The sequence below is a fragment of the Chelonoidis abingdonii genome, chromosome 15 (assembly GCF_003597395.2).
Source record: "Chelonoidis abingdonii isolate Lonesome George chromosome 15, CheloAbing_2.0, whole genome shotgun sequence".
NCBI classification, from domain to species: domain Eukaryota; kingdom Metazoa; phylum Chordata; order Testudines; family Testudinidae; genus Chelonoidis; species Chelonoidis abingdonii.
Window position 1 is genome coordinate 36,672,386 of NC_133783.1, and position 23,641 is coordinate 36,696,026.

Sequence of the window (23,641 nt, forward strand, 5' to 3'; positions counted from 1 at the left end):
CTTATTGACTTCAGTGTGGGTTTTGCCTGAATAAGGACTAAGGTCTGCAGGATTTGTCCCACTGTATCCATTTTACAAATGGAAGGGAAAAGTTTACATTTGAGCATTACTTTGTATGATTACTATTAGAAGAAATGCATCAACTTCTTATAGAAACAGCTTATGTGATCAGTCTGAAGGTACGTCCAGACTACCCACCGTATCGGTGGGTAGCGATCAATTTATCGGGGATCGATATATCGCGTCTCGTCTAGACGTGATATATCGATCCCCAAACGCGCTCCCCGTCGACTCTGGAACTCCACCAGAGCAAGCAGTGGTAGCGGAGTTGACGAGGGAGCCACAGCCTTCGATCCCGTGCCATGAGGATGGGAGGTAAGCCAAAATAAGATATGTCGACTTCAGCTATGGTATTCCCATAGCTGAACTTGTGCATCTTACATCGACAACACCCCCCTCCTCCGATGTAGACCAGGCCTGAGAATAAATTTCAAAACAGTTTAAAAAAGGTTCTGTTTGAGACATGGAAACATTTTCACCTAACAAACACAGATCAAGGAAATGTGTCACCACTACATAATTGCCTTTACTATGTTTAGTGTTGTTGTAGCCATGTAGGTTCCAGAATCTTGGAGAGAGACATGGTGGGTGAGGTAATATCTTTTACTGGACCAACCTCTGTTGGAGAGAGAGACGAGCTTTCACAGAGCTCTTCTTCAAAGAAATTTCCTCATCCACCTTGTTTCTTTACTATATTTGGTATAGCTAAAAGAGAAGAAAAGACAGCTTACAATGTTTCAAGCTAAAGCAGGCTTAATTTCATTCCATTTTATTTTATTAAATTGAGAATGAAGGATGCTTACATGTACCTTTTCCAGTTCTAATATATCTTGTGGCAATGAAAACTGCATGCAGTATTCAAGGTGTGAGAATACCATGGATTTATATATAGGCAATATGATTTTTTCTGTCTCATTATCTATCCCTTTCTTAATGATTCCCAACATTCTGTTTGCTTTTTTGCCACAGCAAATTGAGTGGATGTTTTCAGAGAACTATCCACAATGACTCCAAGATCTCTTTCTTGAGTGGTAACAGCTAATTTAGACCCCATCATTTTATATGTATAGTTGGGATGATGTCAAGTATCAGGAGGTAGCCATGTTAGTCTGTATCCACAAAAACAACAAAGAGTCCGGTGGCACCTTAAAGTGAGGTTTTTTTATTCACGAAAGCTTATACCCAAATAAATCTGTTAGTCTTTAAGGTACAGCCGGACTCCTTGTTGCTTTAGTTGGGATGATGTTTTCCAATGAGCATTACTTTGCACTTATCAACATTGAATTTCATCTGCCATTTTGTTGCCCAGTCACACAGTTTTGTGAGATCCCTTTGTAACCCTTCACAGTCTGCTCTGGACCTAACTATCTTGAGTAGTTTTGTACCATCTCACTGTTCACCCCCTTTCCCAGATCATTTACAAAGATGCTGTACAGCACGGGCCCCAGTACAGATCCCTGGGGGACCCTGCAATTTATTTCTATTCACTGTGAAGTCTGACCATTTATTATTACCCTGTGTTCCTTAACTTTTAACCAGTTACTGATCCATGAAAGGGCCTTCCCTCTTATCCTATGACTGTTTAGTTTGCTTTAGAGCCTTTGCTTAAGAGCTATGGAAGTCCAAGTACACTGTATCAACTGTATGACCCTTTCCCACATGCTTGTTGACTCCCTCAAAGAGTTCTAGTAGATTGGTGAGGCACGATTTCCCTTTACAAAAGCTGTATTGACTCTTCCCCAACATAGTCTGTTCATCTAGGTGTCTGACAATTCTCTTCTTTACTATAATTTCAGCCAATTTGCCTGGTACCGAAGTCAGACTTACTGGCCTTTAATTGCTCGGATCACCTCTAGAGCCTTTTTAAAAAATCGGTGTTACATTAGCTATATTCCACCCATCTGCTATGGACAGTGATTTAAGTAATAGCTTACATACCAAAGTTAGCAGTTCTGCAATTTCATATTTGAGTTTCTTCAGAACTCTTGGGACTAACATCTGGTCCTGGTGACTTATTACTGTTTAATTTACTTATGACTTATTACTGTTTAATTTATCAATTTGTTCCAAAACCTCCTCTATCTGAGACAATTCTTCAGATTTTTCACCTAAAAATAATGGCTCAGGTGTGGGAATCTCCCTCACATCCTCTGAGGTGAAGACTGATGCAAAGAATTTCATTTTGCTTCTCTGCAATGGCTTTGAGTGCTCCTTTAGCATCTTAATCACCCAGTGGCCCCACTGACTGTTTAGAAGGCTTCTGGCTCCTGAGGTATTTAAAAAAAAATTGCTGTTAGTTTTTGTGTCTTTTGCTATCTGCTTTTCAAATTCTTTTTTGGATTGCCTAATTACACTTTTACACTTGACTTTCCAGGGTTTATGCCCATTTCTGTTTTCTGCAGTAGGATTTGACTTCCAGTTGTCAAAGGATGAATTTTTGCACCTAATTGTATCTTTTAAGCCATTCTTTAGCCATGGTGGCATTATTTTTTTCCTATTACAGTTTTTATTATTTGGGGAATTCATTTAGTTTGAGCCTCTATTATGGTGTCTTTAAAAAGTTTCTACACAGCTTGCAGTCATTTCACTTTTGTGGCTCTTCCATTTAATTTCTGTTTAATTAGCTTCCTCATTTTTTCATAGCTCCCCTTTCTAAAGTTAAATGCTACTATGGTGGGTTTCTTTGTTATTTAAGGATGTCAAATTTAATTACATTAAGGTTGCTATTACCGAGTGGTTCAGCTATATTTACCTCTTGGACCAGATTTGGTAAATTACTTTGGGCTAAATAAAGAATTGCCTCTCCTCTTGTGGGTTTCAGGACTAGCTGCTTCAAGAACAGTCATTAATGGTGTCTAGAAAGTTTATCTCCGTATCCCATCCTGAGGTGTACTCAGCCAACATGGGGATAGCTATAAATCCCCATTATTATTGCATTTTCTGGTTTTGTAACCTCTCTATCTCCCAGAACATCTCACAATCACTGTCACTATCCTTGTCAGGTGGTTGGGAGTGGACTCCTGATGCTATATTCATTATTTAAACATAGAATGTCTATCCTCAGAAATTCCATGGAACTGTTTGAGTCATTTAAGATGTTTATTATATTGGACTCTGCTTTCTTTCACACATAGTGCCACGCTCACATTAGCATGACCTACTCATTCATTCCTATATATTTTGTTCCTTGGTATTATTGTGTCCTATTAATTACCATCATTTCGCCAAGTTTCTGTGATGCCTATTATGTCAATATTTAATACCGGGCACTTAAGTTCATCCATCTTAGTATTTAGATTTCTAGCATTTGTATGCAAGCATTTATATAATTTGCCGTATTTTGTTGACTGCCTTTGTGTGACGTAATTAAAGGGGACTCTTTCATTTGATTGTTTCTCTTCATTTCCTACCAGCACTTTATCAACTTCTATCCTTTCCTCTTTACTGGGATATAGAATATCCCTTTTAATAGGTCCTCCCCTAAAGAATACATCTGTCTGAACCATGTGCTTCACATCATTTCCCCCCCAGTCTTTAGTCATATAAAAGCATCCATGCATGGGGCTCTGAGGCCACACAGATCTTTTTGCCTAAAATAGTATTATTACTAAATTTTATGAAGAGATTTATGCATTTTAAAAAAATATTTGCTTTCAATGTTCATTTTCTCAGAAGAATTTTCTTTTGGTTTACTGATATTATTGAATAGATTTAATTTCTGTTCAATGTTCTGTAAAATCACAGATGACTTACTGCTACATTAAGATACTACTGTGTAAGGTATAAATAAAACAATAAATGAACAGGAAGAATGTGATACTGAAATAACCTCTTGAGATGTCAAACCAAAATACGTAGGAGAGATTAGAGAAAAAAAAAGAAAAAGGTTAATCTTATAAAGAATAATGAAACCTTGTATAGAATAATGTCCTTTTTCCTTTGGAAACGATGCCATTCATGTGTTTGACTATCCAAATCTTCCTTATTCTACACCTGTGCCTGTAAACACTTAGCACTCATATACTTTACTGAAATAAGTCAGTACTACTAAAATTACACAAGTGTGTTTGAAACATTGCACTGAAGGATCACATTGTCACATAGCAGCGCGGTGGGGGCTGAGTACCTTTGCACCAGGGCCAGACCCTGTGCCTCATACTGTATGCATTTTAGTATACTCTTCACTATGTAGTTAAGTTAGTTATGATGATTCAAACCCTACTTAGTGATACAATTTACAAATTTAGCATAACTGCTATAGAATGTATTGCACATGATCAATTTGCACTTTTCAAAGGCTCATAACTTGGTCAAATCAAAACCAATGCACACTACAATACTTACAGGCACTTTCTCCTCAATGAGGGCTATCTCTATGCCAAGTTTTAAGACTCAACCATTTTACATGTATCATTAGATCTGTTTTGATTTGATTTTTTAATATTGCTAGAATTTGTTTTTGATAATAATAAAAGGAAAGCATTATCTCCTCCACTTCCCTTGTATTCAAAAACCACGTTTATTAAATCTTTCTAAAACAGTTCACCTTTGAACAGTCACAAAGCCTGGAAAATTTCTATCTGAAAGGTGAAAGTTTTCAGTCATCATAATTTTTTTAGAAACGGGTTAGAATGGAAAGCATAATTTAACCTTACCTACTATACAGAGGTCACTTCTGTTCTCAGGATAAGAAGAACATAAGAACGGTCATACTGGGTCAGACCAAAGGTCCATCTAGCACAAACATTCAGTAAAGATATACTTGCCTCATGCCCAGCTATAATCTTTAAGCTTATCAATGCATAGGTTAAAGCAGGGGTTCTCAAACTGGGGGTTGGGACCCCTCTGGGGGTCACAAGGTTATTACATGGGGGGGTCATGAGCTGTCAGCCTCACCCTAAACCCCGCTTTGCCTCCATCACTTATAATAGTGTTAAATATATAAAAAAATGTTTTTAATTGATAAGGGGGGGGGGAGGTCACACTCAGAGGCTTGCTGTGTGAAAAGGGTCACCAGTACAAAAGTTTGAGAACCACTGGGTTAAAGGGAAACTGTCAAATTTAATAGGGCCAAAATTTAACCTACTTTATTATTTTTATATCTGTTTACAGAGTCTCTGCCATTTTTGTAAAACAAATGCTTCAGTGCTCTTTTCCTCTCAAAAGGAATGATAGATTCCAGCAGCTCAGCACTCATGTGAAAAATACTTTTCACATGTGTTGGAAGGGAGAAATGTGTGTAAGGAAATAGTTCATTTTCAAGGAGTTATTATAAATAAAGTGAAAAGAAAAATGAAGTATAAAGTTATGAAAAATAACTTGACAGTCTCCTTTGCAAGCCTTAGTTTGGTATCAAATTTAGCAGTACATTCCTGATAAAACCTTACATTTGGTTATAATTATAGAACGATGGGGTTCTAAAGAGCATTATGAAATACTCTATTGCACCTGCAGTTTCAAATATATTTTTATCCACTGAAACTAGATATGAAAACACAAATCTGGATGGAAATTCTGACTTGGCTGCTTTCTATAAACATGGCAAAATATGTAAGAAAAGATTATAATGACCCTTTACGCAGTGATGCACTGCCAACTTTTTATAAAAAGGGGCTTCAACCAAAATGTTCTGCCTTAGCCTGTGATAAATATTGCATGCCTGGCATGTGTGTGTTACAGACATGAAGGATGAGGGGCTGGGGAATCTATTCGTTTTCCTACTTAAACCAAAATGCTTAATCATAACCAAAGAATGAGACATCACTTGGCAAACACACTTCTGTGAACTGCATTTACTGGAAATGTTTATACTTTATTCCTGAAAAATATACAAAGTACATTCATAGATTTATATATTTTAGGGCCAGAAGGGACCATTATAATTGTTTTGTCTGACCTTCTCCATAAGATTGGCCAAAGACCCTTACCAGTAAAATCTGCATCAAGCTCACAACTTCTGCTTGAGTTATAGCATATTATATATATGCTATAACTGTGCGAGAGAGAGAGAGCACATAGTGTTCAGCTTCGGTTGTTTGAAGTGTGTGTATATAGCTATATTGATAGATTGTTTTGTAGGAAGGCGCAGAAATATTAGTCCCTAGGGATCTTTCTTTTTTTCCCCTTTTTAATGTAATCCTTGACATTAGATTCTACCTTGTGGATTCCAAGGACTAAAAAGTTGCTCTTCAGAAGCATCTTTGTAAGTCATCCTAGGTATAGATGGTGTTCATCCCTCCCTGAATGCTGCTAAACTATCAAAGGGAAGAAAGCTATCCAATCCTTCCTTCAGTTTGGTGACAGAATTTTTACAAGGTTCTCCCAAGAGCTCCCTTCAGCTCACCATTGCCATTACCTAAGTTACACAGAGGTTCAAAAGACAGAACTAGGAAAATAACTGCAATCAAAGTACTCTCAGAGTTCAGTAAGCTTGTAGTATTATCCAGAACAGTATCATTTTGGAGTACTCAGCATTTCAAGGAATAAGCCTATTAAAATGAGATGCTGTTGAAAGATAACTAAAATTCCACCCTACTTCACTTAAATTTAATAACACGCTCAACCAAATGCAAAATTTCTATTTCTCGCTAGATAAAAATTTAATTGTTCCACTTCATTATTTGATAATAATACTGCATTCTATTAAGAGGCTTATTTATTATTGTTTTCCTTAGGCTGTTCCAAAACTCCAAGGCAATGCTCTTCTTTTATATCAAGTTTTCGAGATAATAACCGTAAAACAATTTAGTGGAAGTACAGACAATTTTTCTGAAAATGTCACTATCCATGCAAGCTTAACTCATCTGAGAGATCCTGACTAAACTAAGTATTTCCCATTGACTTCAGTGGGATTGCTCACATGTGTAGAAGTTTGTTGGGTCAACCCCATAGATTGTAATAGCAAAATATATACTCACTCATTCCTGTTTATATGTTGAATTTTTACATCAAGCACGGAAACACTTATGTAATATCTGTAAACACAGCACACTGGTATTGGAAGTAAAATATGCATTATAATCACACTTGAAGTTAAATATTTAAGACCAGTAACAAGTTACAATTACTTTTCTTATTAATCAATTTATATTAAATAAATATATGAGCTTTTAATCTTGTAATCAGTTTGAGTCCTGCAGTGGTAAAGTAGTAATCTGCTTTGAATAAAAGATACAAATGAAATAGAGAGAGAGAGAGAGAGAGAGAGAGAGTCAGTTGTACCCAACTGTTTATACCACTTACTTTGGTAGAAAAATTCATGAAAGAACCACTGAGACTGCCATCGTTGCACTTAAAATTCAAATGTTCGTCTGGGTGATAATCTGCTTCCCAGTTCCCCACATCATGGATCAGGGACCTGTCTGAATTTTCAGATATTTTCTGGAAGGCAGTGCAAGTCATTCCTATGAAGCTAGATGGCTTGATCATAAAGGCCTCCAGAGCAATATTAAGGGAAATCTGTCAAAACACATTGAGAAACTGGTATTTTGCTAAGATACTTTAAAAGGCATCCTCAGTATAAAATATGCATTTTGTATACACTGTGTGTATATATATATATACACATATATATATACACACACACACATACACACACACACATACATATACATACATACACACATATGAAACGTGATGATAAACACATGGAAAGGTAAATTGATCAAAGAAGAAAAAATTAATTTCGGTAACAGTTCAGTGGTTTTGCTTGCACCTTTATTATGAATACAATAATGACAGAAGAAAAAACATCACATAAATGTACAAAAAGCCTGATGCTCCTTTCCCGTATACCAATTTTACAATAGTGTAGCTACCAACATCAGTAGAGTTAATCCAGATTTATAGCAGTGTAAATGCAAGGAGAATAGAGCACCTATTAGTAGTAGTAAATATGTTAAATAGAATCCAAGATTGTGTTCAGTTCCTCCTAACACAGATAACATAAATGGGACAAGATCTTCAAGCCTGGCCATTTGGCAACTGGCACTGTTCAGGTAGCTTTGCTGTTCCCTGATTGCTAATCCACCAAGCATCAGTCAAGTCCAAAGTAGTAACACAGAGCAGTCTGAGCATTGTTCTAAGCTACACAGGCTCCAGCAGCCCATAAAGGTCTTCTCTGGCTGCCAGAAATTGCTGGAGGGCACGTCTCTCGCCGTGCCTGCTTTTCTTGGCTACTGCCTCTACATCAGGACCTAAAGATTCTCCTATGGCATCAGTTATTGGTCAGTAACTCTGAAGTCAACTCCCACCCACTATGACTGGCTGAGACAACCCCATTTCAATAAAATGCCTAATACAGAAAATATGAAACATCTATACATACTAAATCTGATTTGTATAAAATCTTGCATGTATATATAGTAGAGCAAAGGACAGTGACAAGCTTTAGGTTTTGTTTGCAGTGAAGTTACTATTGACTTCTATATTTCTGTTCCACTCATGAAACAATTAGAGAGAACTCAGGGATGTTTAAGACACTTTCCCTACTAAACCATATCCATTCTATGCTGTGCAGCAATAAAAGCTTATTTTTTCAGGCCTGGAAAACATGGGAAAATATTATCATTGGTGCAACTTCCCTCTCAAGTGCTGTTTTTGCACTTTCCATGTTCTGGTTCACACTTTCAAAAATGGGTACATATGCATACTATAACTTCCATAGGTCAATTTAGGTCTGAAGTCATACAGGGCTGATTAGTGGGTTCACATTTGCTGAGTGCTGTCCATGGAAGAACACAGACTTGACTTGTCCTAGAGAGACGGTGTTTTATGTTTCATTATGCAAAGTGGTAATTAATGATGATGGGAAAGTTTTAACAGCAGCACAGCTCAGAAGAATAGCACGTTTTCTACCCCTAGATTTTGTTAATCGGGTATATTTCCTGCTGTAAGAACACAGTTTTAATGATTATTTGTAGTGTAACAAACATGCACATGGCACTTTATACATTATACATGCACTTTATATATTCTTTTCATTTGTGGGGATGGAGTTGTCAGGGAAATTTTGCCCCTTGATTTGGAAAAGGAAGGGATTCTAGAGTTTATTAGACTCCGAGAATTCTATGATACTCTTCAGCACCTCAGGCAATAGTGTTCCACAATAAGACTCAACTTCACTCAGTATTGATTAGAATAGGGTGAAATTGTCACATCAAACCCCAGAAAATTTGGAGCATGGTGCCAGTTCTGCTGAAGGTTTATTTTGCAGAAGATTTTCACATGACTTCACGCTAGTGGGAAGTACTTTCTAGCTGGCAGGGGAAAAAAACAAAAGAGCCGGCTGAGAAAATGTTTTTCTGTCCCAGGAAAATGTTTGAAAATTTGAAAATATTTCCTGTCTTGATTGGAATAAAAAGTTGAAATTTTGAAGAGTTTTGTTGAATTGATATATCACAGTATTTCATTTTGGAAGCACTAAAATGTGGTATTTCTGAAGGGAAATATATTAATCAGGATCCCTGACTTCCCACCTGGTGAGCTGCAATGGAGCTGGGAACCCTGGAAGCCCTAGCAGCTGCAGACTAAAGATATGTTGACATGATTCTTGTCAGTTTCATGATTGCCCAGGACTGAACAGCAAAGTGAAACTGACTAGACCCTGTTGTCATGTTAACAGAAGTCTGGTCAGTAACACTGCTGCTGTTAGTGAGGACTGCAATGAAACTGACCAGAATTATGTCAATTTCAGGCCCCTGCGGCCAGGTCTTTGAGGGTCTTCCAGAGTCCCCAGCTCCAAAGCAGCCAACCTGCTGGGGGATTCCGGGCTTCTGGTTTCCCCTCAGCCTGCATGGTGGACTGAAGTGAAACTGAGCCTGGAAACACTGGCTCCTGTGTTCTGAGACTCCCAGCTCAGTGGACTGCCAAAGAGCTGGTCAAGCAAGCTGGAAGGAAACCAGGCACGTTTATGATGGAAACCTGACTGGCAGGCAGGTTCTGAAACCTGGGGTCCACTGGAAGTTTGTGAAAATCCAACCATTCTCACAACAATGGTTTGATCTCAATGAACTGGCAAATTCCAAAAAAAAGTTTTGTCAGAATTTTTCTGATCAGCAGTTTACTCAGGATGTTGTAGGCTTGGAACCAAAACACTAAAACCTCATTGTAAAGTGGGGAGGAAATATGGTGGCTTTACTGTCCTTAGGTCCTGCCTTGTCAGTCTGGATTGTCTGGATTCTGTCATAAGTCAGTGGGGTGTCTCATAATAACCCTTCAGTGGCTGGTTTATCTGTGTGCGCTCAAAATGAAGCTATGAAGTAGAGTAAACTCCCGTTGGCCACAAGTGCTGCCGCCTCCAATGCTCTATTTAGGCTAGCACTAATGGCTAATAGCAGGAGCTGCAGCTTCCACTACAGTTAAGGTTTCATAATATTTCCATTCTAGTTGTTGCTAATTTTTTAAAAACATTCACCTTTCCAGATTTTTTGAGTAAAAATGGCTGACCCATTTTAGAACACAAGAAGCAGAACCACCCCCCCACACACACACTCATTATAAAAAAAATATCCTGAGACTTTGTTTTGAACAGTCTAATAGCTGGAACAGCCAGACAGAAAAACTTTAAAATTGAAACCAGGTTTTCTTGGATAACTTGATGTACCCTACACATATAGGTTTTCATGCTGTGTACACAAATGTCACTGGTACAAGATATGCTTGTGGAAACGTCAAAAGATGTGGGTTCAACCCCCAGCTCTGCCCAAGACTTCTGATGTGACCTCAGGAAGTTACACAGTGTCCCTGTGCCTCAGATCGCTCTAAATAATCCCACTGAAATTGTCAGAGAATTTCAGGTTAATTGTTAATGAGGCTTTCCCTTTCTAGGCTTAGTCTTTGTGTCCTTTGGCATTGTCCTGAGCTGCACACCCAAGGATCCATTTTTGTCATCCTCTTAAGTGTTGCCCCAACCTGCTGTTACATACATGGACACCATATTATTTTCCATATTTATAGCACTTGGAAACAAAAAGATTAGTTTGGTAGCTTTCGATAAAATGCTTGCCGTAACTTGCTATGATTGTATGAGTGGAGTAGAGGTGGCCACATATTTTAGATATAATTTCTGAAAAATGTGCTGAGAAATTATCATAGAACATGTTATTCCATGGCAAAGAGATTGCCAACAATGTCACTATCTAGGTATAGATAGCCAGGATAGTTTGCTTTTGAAAGCTAAACAATTACCATAGATAAATTATTAGATTAGATTGGATTAGATTAGATAAAATAAGATAGACAGAAGTTCCCCTGGTGTTAGCCGGACTGGTGATCTGCTAGGTCACGCCAATCCTCAACTCTGGGAGCCAGTCTGCTGTGAGAGCCGCCACTCCTGGGCTGTTCACAGCCTCTGGTATATAAACTGCTTCTTGGATTGTGCAACCAAATGACACTAGCCAATATCTCCAGTCCCAGACACAAACCTAGGAACCTCCGTCTTGCAGTGTCCAGTTATGCCCACTGGATGCTGCAAGCTTATATGAGTTAGTCAATTTAACAAAGAAGCTGATGTGCACCAGGCTTGTTATCCCAAGTGGAGCCTCTGACACACTTCAAACCAAACACACTGCTTCAGGTGGAATAAACAAACAAATTTATTAACTACAAAGCTGAATTTTAAGTGATTATCTATCAAAGAACAAGAAGTCGGATTTGGTCAAATGAAATAAAAGCAAAATGGATTCTAAGCTGATCTTAACACTTTCAGTGCCCCTACAAACTTAGATGTTTTTCATAACAGGCTGGCTATTTGATCAGCCCTTCAGTCGCTTGGTGATGATGTCTTTAGATGGAGGTGGGAGAAGACGAGCATGGCAAACATCTCTCCCTTTTATCAGGTTCTTTCTTCCCTCTTCATCTCCACCCCTCTTCAGAGTCAGATGAGCATTACCTCATCGCAGTTCCAAACTGACCAAAGGAAGGGGGTGAGGCAGAGCTTGTCTACACTACCAAGTTTTGTTGACAAAATTTATGTCGACACCCAAAGGTCGACAAAAGAAAAATCGTCAAAGAGTGTTCACACTTGCTCCCTCTGTCGACAGATCATGTCCACACTGGGGATACCATCATCGACAGGGTGAACAATGCACCGTGGGTACGTATCCCAGAGTGCAGTGTTGTGGAAAGAAAGAGCTGATTGCTCCGCATCTTGGGATTCTCTCCGAGTTCTCCCACAGCCCCCTCAGCTGCCGAGAGCAGCATCATGAGTAGCTCTGTGAGCTCTCCATGCTGAGGAATTTCAAAGCAGCACAGCAGTCTGTCCCCTTCGCCCTGCAGCAGCAGTCTGCCTGCTGCTGTGTTCCTAGTGCTGGGCAGAACAGGAGCATTCCAATGATTTGCTCTTTGTTTGTTTCCCTAACAGACCCGCACACAGATACTTCTTTGAGCTTTGAAAGGGGAGGGGCACATGTCTGCAAGGCAGTAGAGATCAAAACACTGAGCAGAGCAATCAGGGCAGGCATTGTGGGATACTGGCAGAAGCTAGTTCTGTGGACAAAACAATCAGCAGTGTCTACACTGGTTCGTTGTCGACAATAAGGGGAGGGGAAAAGACAAAAGTCTCTCATGGGGTGGAAGTTTTTTGTCACCAAAACTGGGGATTTTTCGTGACAGAAGTCCCACCGCAGTGTGTACGCTCTTGCTGTTTTGTTGCTGTTTTTGGTGACAAAATTTGCCAGTGTAGACAAGCCTACACTTGAGAGTCTAACAGATCCTTTGTTGTTGCCTAGGCTGGTGTCCTTTGTTCCCATGAGGCTGGGCTGGATTTGTCCCATACATGCCCTGATGAGGTGTGAACTGCCCCTCTGCTCTTGGAGAGTTTTTGCCTGGGCTTGCTTTAAGCCATGAGGACACATATTCAGCCTCATAACTATATACATGAAATTACAACCTATAACATTACTATAACGACAATTACTATAACATTACCATGACAACAATGCTCAGTACACATGAGCCTTTTGAAAACCCCTGACATGACACACTTTGCATTAGATAACACACAATCATAGTATAAAGATGAACATGGGGGTGTAGGACGTTCCCGTGAGGTACAGAATGTCACAGATAGATAGCCATGAATGGAAAGGTATCGCAGACTGTTCAGTAAATTTACACATACATTAACAATGAAATTGATTTAATTTGACTGTGTCAGGTTGGCACACTAAGAGCAAAAAATAGCAGCCTTTTCACTTATTTCTGTCCCATCAGAAGAATTTTATGTTCACAGGAATTTATTCTTACTTTTTAATATAATATACAAAAAAAGAGTTTCTTTTTCACTCTGCACGGTAAGATTAATTTGAAGCCATATATAATTTCCTACCTTAAATGCATTATTATACATGGGATAAAATATCTGGAGTTTATACATTTGAGAAGATGTAACAGGCCATTCCTTATGTACAGAACAATATTTATATATATACACTACTCCAAACTCAGGGAGGCATGAGGCAATACAACGGATTTCCTTCCCTATCTTTCAACTCAGGGGTTTGTTTGCCTTTGTGATAACCAATCCCATAGTGCATGAGAAAAACATGTCTGTCTTCCCCCCAAAGTTTTCAATAGACCAAGAAAGAATATGGCCAGGTTCATGTCATACAATTGACAGATTTAGTAGGAGACTTAATTTTTCAGAAATTATATCTAAATCAGGTGACCACTTCAAAGTCTGTGCAGTCTTACTCTGTTTAAAGAAACTAAAGCAATTTCTGTGAGCTAGTTAACTGGCTAATTGTTTGCTGGCTGGTGTCCAAAAGGAACGGAAGTTGTTTAGTTTGCATGAGACTACACAAGAAAGTCCACAGATTTGTTTATTTACAAGCTGCACTCGACTGTGCACTGAATCTCCTACAGAAAACTGTAAGAAGAAAAAAGATAGAGCACAGCTAATAGATTAGGGATACAGATCTACAGCTTGCATAAACAGAAAGAATTACTTTGGATAGGAATGTCAACATCCTCAAGAAGCAGTGACAACAAAAATGACCTATGGAACTTGACATTTAAAATAAACCAGGAGTTTATACAAATAGAGCATCCCCTTAGCTGTTACATAAAAGCCAGCCCTAGGAAGGCACTTTACTGTCTATACATATTCTAAATAGATACATACATAAAAATGGACATTGAAAGTGATTCTTTTCTATATATAGAACAAAGAGTCCTATGGGCACCTTATAGATTAACAGACGTATTGGAGCATAAGGTTTTGTGGGTGAATACCCATTTCATCAGTCACATGTGCGCCAATATGTCTGTTAGTCTATAAGGTGCCAAAGGACTCTGTCACTTTTTACAGATCCAGACTAACATGGCTACTCCTCTGATACTTTTCTATATATAACCATTTCAATGAATGTTTCGGGCTTCACTGAGAAGTCTGAAGGAATGTCTAACATAGTGAATGCTTATGGGAAGGGGGTAGGTTTAGAAGATAAAATAAAAAAAGAGCAAGTTAAAAATCACTTAGAAAAGTTAGATGCCTGCAAGTCACCAGGGCCTGATGAAATGCATCCTAGAATACTCAAGGAGTTAATAGAGGAGGTATCTGAGCCTCTAGCTATTATCTTTGGAAAGTCATGGGAGACGGGAGAGATTCCAGAAGACTGGAAAAGGGCAAATATAGTGCCCATCTATAAAAAGGGAAATAAAAACAACCCAGGAAACTAGAGACCAGTTAGTTTAACTTCTGTGCCAGGGAAGATAATGGAGCAAGTAATTAAAGAAATCATCTGCAAACACTTGGAAGGTGGTAAGGTGATAGGGAATAGCCAGCATGGATTTGTAAAGAACAAATTGTGTCAAACCAATCTGATAGCTTTCTTTGATAGGATAACGAGTCTTGTGGATAAGGGAGAAACGATGGATGTGGTATACCCAGACTTTATAATAAGGCATTTGATACGGTCTCGCATGATATCCTTATCGATAAACTAGGCAAATACAATTTAGATGGGGCTACTATAAGGTGGGTGCATAACTGGCTGGATAACCGTACTCAGAGAGTAGTTATTAATGGCTCCCAATCCTGCTGGAAAGGTATAACAAGTGGGGTTCCGCAGGGGTCTGTTTTGGGACCGGCTCTGTTCAATATCTTCATCAACGACTTAGATGTTGGCATAGAAAGTACGCTTATTAAGTTTGCAGATGATACCAAACTGGGAGGGATTGCAACTGCTTTGGAGGACAGGGTCAAAATTCAAAATGATCTGGACAAATTGGAGAAATGGTCTGAGGTAAACCGGATGAAGTTCAATAAAGACAAATGCAAAGTGCTCCACTTAGGAAGGAACAATCAGTTTCACACATACAGAATGGGAAGAGACTGTCTAGGAAGGAGTATGGCAGAAAGAGATCTAGGGGTCATAGTGGACCACAAGCTAAATATGAGTCAACAGTGTGATACTGTTGCAAAAAAAGCAAACGTGATTCTGGGATGCATTAACAGGTGTGTTGTAAACAAGACACGAGAAGTCATTCTTCCGCTCTACTCTGCGCTGGTTAGGCCTCAACTGGAGTATTGTGTCCAGTTCTGGGCACCGCATTTCAAGAAAGATGTGGAGAAATTGGAGAGGGTCCAGAGAAGAGCAACAAGAATGATTAAAGGTCTTGAGAACATGACCTATGAAGGAAGGCTGAAAGAATTGGGTTTATTTAGTCTGGAAAAGAGAAGACTGAGAGGGGACATGATAGCAGTTTTCAGGTATCTAAAAGGGTGTCATCAGGAGGAGGGAGAAAACTTGTTCACCTTAGCCTCTAATGATAGAACAAGAAGCAATGGGCTTAAACTGCATCAAGGGAGATTTAGGTTGGACATTAGGAAAAAGTTCCTAACTGTCAGGGTAGTTAAACACTGGAATAAATTGCCTAGAGAGGTTGTGGAATCTCCATCTCTGGAGATATTTAGGAGTAGGTTAGATAAATGTCTATCAGGGATGGTCTAGACAGTATTTGGTCCTGCCATGAGGACTCGATGACCTCTCAAGGTCCCTTCCAGTCCTAGAGTCTATGAATCTGAGTCTAAACAGCTTTTTTTCTTTAAAAATAGACAAATCAGTTCCTCAGACAGTATAATCTGCAAGTGAAAAAAAGACTGGTCCTTCTAGGTCTTTCTTCTTTAAGGATATGTCTACACTGCAATTAAAAACCCAAAGCTGGACCGTGCTAGCTGACTCGGGCTCGCAGGGCTCAGGCTAAAAGACTGTTTAATTGTGGCGTAGATGTTCATGCTCAGGCTATAGCCCAAGCTCTAGGACCCTCCCACCTCACCTGAGTTGCACTGTTCAAGGGGCTAAGGATATAAGCAGGCCACCAATGCCTGTTTGTGTGTCCGTGTGCACATGTGTGTTTGAAAATATGCACTGGTCTGTAACGAAAATGAACAAGGAATTCACTTTCAAGCAATATCTCCAAACAAATTCTGTAGATAACGGACCAAAATATGCAAGGTTTTGCAAGTTGTTATTGTTTTTTCTTTTTTAAACATACTCAATAACTCTTTAAATATTTAATTTAAAATGGTAAAGGTTTTGGATTTAAGCTTCTGATTTTGGTCCATTCTACTATTTAAATGTTGAAAAACTGCTAAAAATATATTCAGTGTCCCAAGGGTGAACTCTTGTGGGCTGGAGGCTGGGCATTTTTGGTAGTAGGTCCAAGCATCTACAATTTGCGCCTCATAAAATAAGATTAAACACAAAACTAGCTGCTATCTTTACCATGAGCAACAAGATGCACCTTTTCAGCCAGGCCTTTCTCACCGGTTTACGCTATAATACCTAGAATGCTCTCTGACAGCCATATCAAAAGCTGCAGGCAACAACAGAGCATGTTGTCTTATCCTCTTATTGGAAATGTTGATTGACCCAGTTTAAGCCTTCTAAAATGAACACATATACCAACAGTGATGGGTAAACTGAAGTGAACAGCAATACCATATTTGAAGAACACGCCACAAACGAAACAATCCACTATAATAATAAATAGATAAATGTCAGTTATTGAGCCTATCAGTAATGTTAGATAAACCTACTGTATTTTTGCTTTTTCTGTCTTCCAACAGTACTTTAATGAATATAAAATGCTAATGCAAAAATTGATAGAAAAATGACAGCTCTTTCAAACAAACCCCAACAAAATATTTATAATTTTATTACATACCTTTGATATAACCTGAGTATGGCTGGTCAGTGCCTGATTTGTAATGTGTGCCACACATTGTACAATCCTGGTACAGGCTTTGTTTTCATTCTGGGCCATCCACAACACATGGTCATCTACCAACATTATGTTGCTGGCAATTTCAATTATAGCATCTCCAAGCTGAAGGAAAAAGTAATTACATGGGAAACTATTATACCATTAAAATGGCAACAAAGAACATAAGAGTGCAATTGAAATTTGGCACCTTATCTCACCTAATGATAGTCATTTTAAGGAGACTAGTCATTCTGTTAGATCATTACATTTAAACAAACACAGAGACCAAGGAGAAGATGAGACAAAAGTGCCAAGTGACATCAAAAAAAATACTTTTTTGTTCACTATTTAAGTGTAATATCCCCACAGTTTTTATTTTTTTATGTATTTATTTATTTGTGTATTTCACCATTTTGGGTTAAAGCAGGTCTATTGGTCATTTTTTTCCTATTAACTAAAATAAATTAAAATAAAAGTAACACAGCTCATTTTTGGTTTATTACAAATATATTTATTGATCAGGGCTGCCCAGAGGATTCAGGGGGCTTAGCGCAAAGCAATTTCATGGGCCACTTTCATAAAAAAAAATTGCAATACTATAAAATACTATATTCTCATGGGGGCCCCTGTGGGGCCCGGGGCAAATTGCCCCACTTGCCCCCTCATTCCCCGGGCGGCCCTGTTATTGATCATTCCACTGGTTGATTTGGGTATTTTATTCTCCTCTGCTAATCTAATATGTTCAACTCTACTGTTTGTTTTTATTAATGTGGGATATTTACAAGTCTTTATTTTTAAAGAATTTCAGGTCTCCTCTTACTGTCTCAGCCACTAGATCTTCCCTATAACACCAAATATAAATCCATAAAAAAAAAATTCATCTTTTCCCAAATTAATTTTTAAAAACTAAATCTATTTGAGTTATATATGCCCAAGGAAGGATTCTACTCAGATGAAGTATATTTTAACCAGGATTTTTAATCAGGATTAACCAGGCAAAAAGATTTCCTTCACAATTTATATAAAACCAAACCAAAATACCAGAATGAAAACCAAAACAAACACTTTTCCCCTCTAGAACTTCTTGTTTTCTGAATTACAATCCTCTTTTTCCCCCCTTCATAAAACATGAGACTACGATGGAAAGAATACAGCCATAACTGCTACAGTGCAACTTGCAATATCCCTTGATATTTTACAGCATTTTGTATAAGACAGGAAATGCTCCATATGACTGAATACATGCCTAGCAAGATCTGCATCAGAATTCTGGCAGTTTGTGAGAATCTGACAAATTTCATCAGACAGCAGAGTGAACAGTGCCCCAAACAAAGATGTATCTGAGATTAATACTGTGATACCCAAGAAACAATCATTTTATATTTTGATGGGTACAATGATTATTCAGAAAGCCTGAAATGTTTCTTTGACTTAAAAACACAATCAACTTAAAAAACACATTTCTGTCTGAAAACCACTTTCCCTAGTATTGTTACAAGTAATACCTACACTTAATATAACTGAGAGGGTTTTAAGAAAACGTTTCTTTTTTTACTTTATGCATTTGACACACTTTGTGTATAGTCAGTTTCACAGTTTCTAGGGAGAGAGGGCCTAATTCTCAAAAGGATGGAGAACTCACAACTCAATTTGAAATTAATGAGAGTTGCAGGTCCTCCATACCTCTGAAAATCAGGCTCATAGTCAGTTTACATTTTTGTTTGCTTGCTTCTATGTATGACTATTGCAGTAGTTCCAGGAAGCCCGTGAAGAGCCCCACTGTCCTAGGTGCCTTAAATGAGTCCTTGCCCTAAATAGTGAAAGTTGAAGAGAAAAACATTTTAGAAAATGTGATTGTAGTGATAGTCCAAGGATTTCATCTTGAATTGAATCAATGATGCAGTGGCTTCTTTCTTGACTTTTCACTTTTAAATGAATTTTTTTTTTGTAATTTAAATCAGATTACGAAATAGTATAGTCTTATAAATGTATACAGCAGTTTTCAGAGCCTACAGATATGGCATCCCAAAGAGTTTACTGATCATCTCACACAAAAATGATGCATGGAAGAGTGATTACATTCAGGGGCATAAACATATCTAAAAAATGTTTCAACAGGGAAAGACATAACCTAGCAGATCTGGCTATGTGGTTCAAAGTACAGATATTCAGCAGAAAGAAGAAACTCATAAAGCAATAATACTCAGACATCGGAGATGGCAGACATTAAGAAATTAAACAGGAGTTTGCAGTGCTAATGGTTGCTGAAAAAGCCAATGCAACTTTAAACTTTATATACAGCAGTCACACAACAATGGACAAAGATATAATGTGTCCTCTTTATATGGCTCTTTTGTGACTACCTGAAATAATATTTTATTTTCTGGTAACCTAATTACTAGAAGGTTATTGACAAATTGTGTTACTGATGCAGTGAAGAGTAAGAAAAATGATTAGGAGGCTGGAGGCAATGATTGATAAGAAAAGACTAAGACACACAGCTCAGCTAAGTGAGGGACAGGATAATAGCCTATAAATAAATAAGAGGTCAGAAAAGTAGGGAGAGGAAGCCATTCTTTAGCATAATAAAATGTGCTAACTAGGAGTAATAGCATGAAATCAAGAAAATGAAAAATTGGATGACTGTAAGCACATTTTCCTGGCAGCGTGATATACTAGACTCTGAAATTATGCCCCAGGAGAAGCCATGAAAGCCCTATCATTTGGCACATTTGACACTAGATGGGACAATGCAAGAGTAAAATGTGCAGTAAGGAACCAACATGCACCGGCTACAATGTAGACTAAATGATCAAATTGGTCTTTTTCTGCTCTAAGCATGTCGTCAACACAGAAGTTGCACAAATCGGTTTAAAACAGTGCAAAACTGTTAACCCACTTATGTTAGTTTACAAGTGATTTATATCAGTTTAGCTTATGACACAAGTCAGTTGGAGATAGCTGCGTGGTCATAAGGGGTTTGCACTATTTAACTAAATCAGCTTTAAACCACTTTTAGTTATACCATGGCAACTTCCAAGTGTACAGAAGGCCGCTGATTCTATAATTCTATGGCAAAAGGAGAACAGTTCAGGTATCCACATTTTTTTTTTGTACATCACTAGTGAAATTAAACTAAGAAATCAGTAGGTGTTAAGGATGGGTTTGAAGAAGAAGAGAGAAAGTGCTTACTGAGGATGAAAGCTGGAAGCCATTCCAAGCACAGGAAGCATCATGAAAGAAAGGGCATGTCTTCACTTCAAGTTATGGTGTGAAGGCAGGCATAGCTCTGATAGCTTTAATCTAGTGAGTGTGGATAGCAATAATGGTGAAGATGTGGAGACGGGCTAGCAATCCAAGTATGTATCGAGCACCCCCGGTGGGCTTGTCTTCAGGTGCCCAGCCCAAGTACAAGTCTGTGCCACCACACCTTCACTATTCTTAGTACTCATGGTTCTCTCGATTACAGTCAGCACAGGTCTGCCTACCTGTGCAAAAATCACAATTTTCACTTGCAGTGAATACATACCCAAAATGTGAAGCTGAAAGTGGAAACAGTAAGGAGAGAAGGTGAAGACAGTGAATGGTGTGAGGGATTAGGAAAGAAACGAGTGGAGAAGTAACACGCAATGAGGGGTGGAGTTGTGTGGCTGCTTTGATAATGTGGATCAGGAGTTTGAACATTACGTGGAAGGAGGGGCAAAACCAAATGGAGCTGATGCTAATTTATGTAATGAACAATACATAAGGTGCTAGTACCAAAACCAAAGAAGAATCAAAGGATTTTTGAGGAGAGTTATAACTGAATAAGGCTGTTTTTTTTGTCAGAGAAAATTCTCACTTTTTTTTTTTGGTCAAAAAGCAACATCATCATATTGAGATTCTGAGCCAGGAGGCTGAAAAGCAATTGTAGCTTTGAAATATGACTCTGGGAAGCACTTAGTATGCACTTTAGTTCTGGAATCTGATGATGAAATTAAAGTTGAAGGCACTTTCAAAGTGGCACCATTACAAACCCCAAAGCCAGAATGAAATGAACAATACCAAATCAAAAGAAAACAAATGTTTTAGCTATAACTATAATGTATTAAAATATTACAGATTATGAAATCTTTATGCAAGCAGCTACTCTGAAAATTAACAATGAAAACTTTTATGAGTATCATTGCTGTTCTCTATTAAAAGCTATTTTTTCCTTTGGGGTTTGCATAACTCTGATTAGATTTCCTTGTAAAATGTCATCCCCTGTCCCTGTTCTTCAGAGAGTTATATTTAAAGAGGCATTTTGTCCTCTTCACATGAAGTGATACACACACTCTTAATTCTTTAAAATGCAGTGAAAATATCCTCCATAGTTATTCTGTTGATAATACAGAATAAACAAAATAAACATTTGTGACATTCAGATACTGTCATGGAAACATCCAGAAGGAAAGGCACCCTGGAGTTACTTCCAATACTTTAGCCACGTATAATTTAAAAAGGCACAAAGTAAAGGAAATTTGTGTGCATGCTAAAATATTTTGTTCCAAAACAGCAATGGATCTATCAGGCAGATGAGAAGGCTCAATCCTCCTCTTAGACACTGAGCAACCCACTGCTTAATCTTTTGTACAGCATATATGCATTCACAAGAGCAGGGAGCAATTTTAGAATCTACACTGCAATGTGTGCCTGCATATGTTAAAACACGACCATGCCATTTTAAGTGGTAGATTATTCAGTATCTTACATCTTTGACTTCATCCGCGATGACTATTAACTTTTCCATTATATAAGCCAAATATATAATATCCATCTTATCTGCAAAGTTGGAAGCACCTCTTGTGTAGGCTGTAAGTTGGCGGGAAAATTCAAGAGCATTGGTGGCGTTGACGTGCATCTGGAAATACATCAGAATTGTTATGTGTAATATCCAGCTTGGCTTTTATCACTCTTTTAAAATTTCTGAGGCTATATACTTTGTTTAATGTGTACCAATTTAGGATCTGATCATAGAATCATAGAAGATTAGGGTTGGAAGAGACCTCAGGAGATCATCTAGTCCAACCTCCAGCTCAAAGCAGAACCAATACCAACTAAATCATCCCAGCCAGGGCTTTGTCAAGCCGGGCCTTAAAAACCTCTATGAATGGAGATTCCACTCCTCCCTGGGTAACTCATTCCAGTGCTTCACTACCTAGTGAAATAGTGTTTCCTAAAATCCAACCTAGAAGTTCCCCACCTCAACTTGAGACCATTGTTCCTTGTTCTATTATCTGCCACCACTGAGAACAGCCTAGCTTTATCATCTTTAGAACTCCCCTTCAGGTAGTTGAAGGCTGCTATCAAATCCCCCCTCACTCTTCTCTTCTGCAGACTAAATAAGCCCAGTTTCTTGCCTCTCCTCATAAGTCAAGTGCCCCAGCCCCCTAATCATTTTCATTGCCCTCTGCTGGACTCTCTCCAATTTGTCCATATCCTTTCTGTAGTGGGCCCCCCAAAACTAGATGCAATACTCCAGATGTGGCCTCATCAGTGCCAAATAGAGGGGAATAATCACTTCTCTCAATCCTTCAAAAGACTTACACATGTGAATAGTGCCACTGACCTAAAGTGAAGCATGTGTACAAGTCTTTGCAGGATAAGGCCTTTAGTCAAATGATTTTCACTAACATGGAACCATGCAACTGAAAATCACCACCCTGCACTGAATCAGGATGCTCTAGGACCTGTGATTTTTATCTCATATATACACGGCTGTGAATCTGAAATAACTTTTGACTTCAATGACATTTCTTTGGATTTACACTAACGTGAAGGTGACCAGGATACATGGCTTTTGGAGCCTTTATGTCATGATCATGTCCAGGGTTTCATAATTGCAGCTACTGGAGTAAAAAATCAGTTTAAAAGCAGAGAGGTATTTTTGTATTGAGATTAATTTTTAGGTAGAAAAGCAAGTCCCAACTCTGAAGGTCTGGGAAAATTGTAAGCAAGTGGTTATAATGGAAAGGGTTTTTCATCCTCAACTATCACATGCACTATACACATTCACTATACTCTTTCTCATATTGACTAACTACACAGATGACTGCAATTCAAACAGACTACACAAAAACAGGCTAATAATGACTCTGTGCAGCTTGGCTCTCTAGCTTGGATTTGACAGTAACATCTGATTATTAAACAAATTGTTTAATAAACTTTCTGCTTTGGCAACAGGCAGCATGATTTCTCTAGAGACCCAAGAGTATTCCAAAAAGGGGAAGAGGTGAGACAGGAAACTAATTAATGGGGAAAAAAAAGCAATAAGAAAAAAAAAAGAGTCCTGTAAGGAAAACTCACAGGTATGTGTGAGATAAAGATATTTTCCGTGGATAAAGACAGAGTA

At 38.3% G+C, this 23,641-nt stretch overlaps 1 protein-coding gene across 1 annotated transcript in view; it reads right to left on the minus strand.

Annotated features, from left to right (window-relative positions):
- The window catches only part of ADGRA1 (adhesion G protein-coupled receptor A1), a 495,656-nt gene that overhangs the window by 188,177 nt on the left and 283,838 nt on the right, over window positions 1-23,641 (minus strand). The window contains exons 10-12 of the mRNA XM_075072712.1: window positions 22,001-22,150; window positions 17,230-17,391; window positions 7,303-7,518 (exon numbers count right to left, since the gene is read on the minus strand). Coding sequence (XP_074928813.1) covers window positions 7,303-7,518; window positions 17,230-17,391; window positions 22,001-22,150 — 528 coding nt within the window. The remainder of the gene's footprint in view (window positions 1-7,302; window positions 7,519-17,229; window positions 17,392-22,000; window positions 22,151-23,641) is intronic.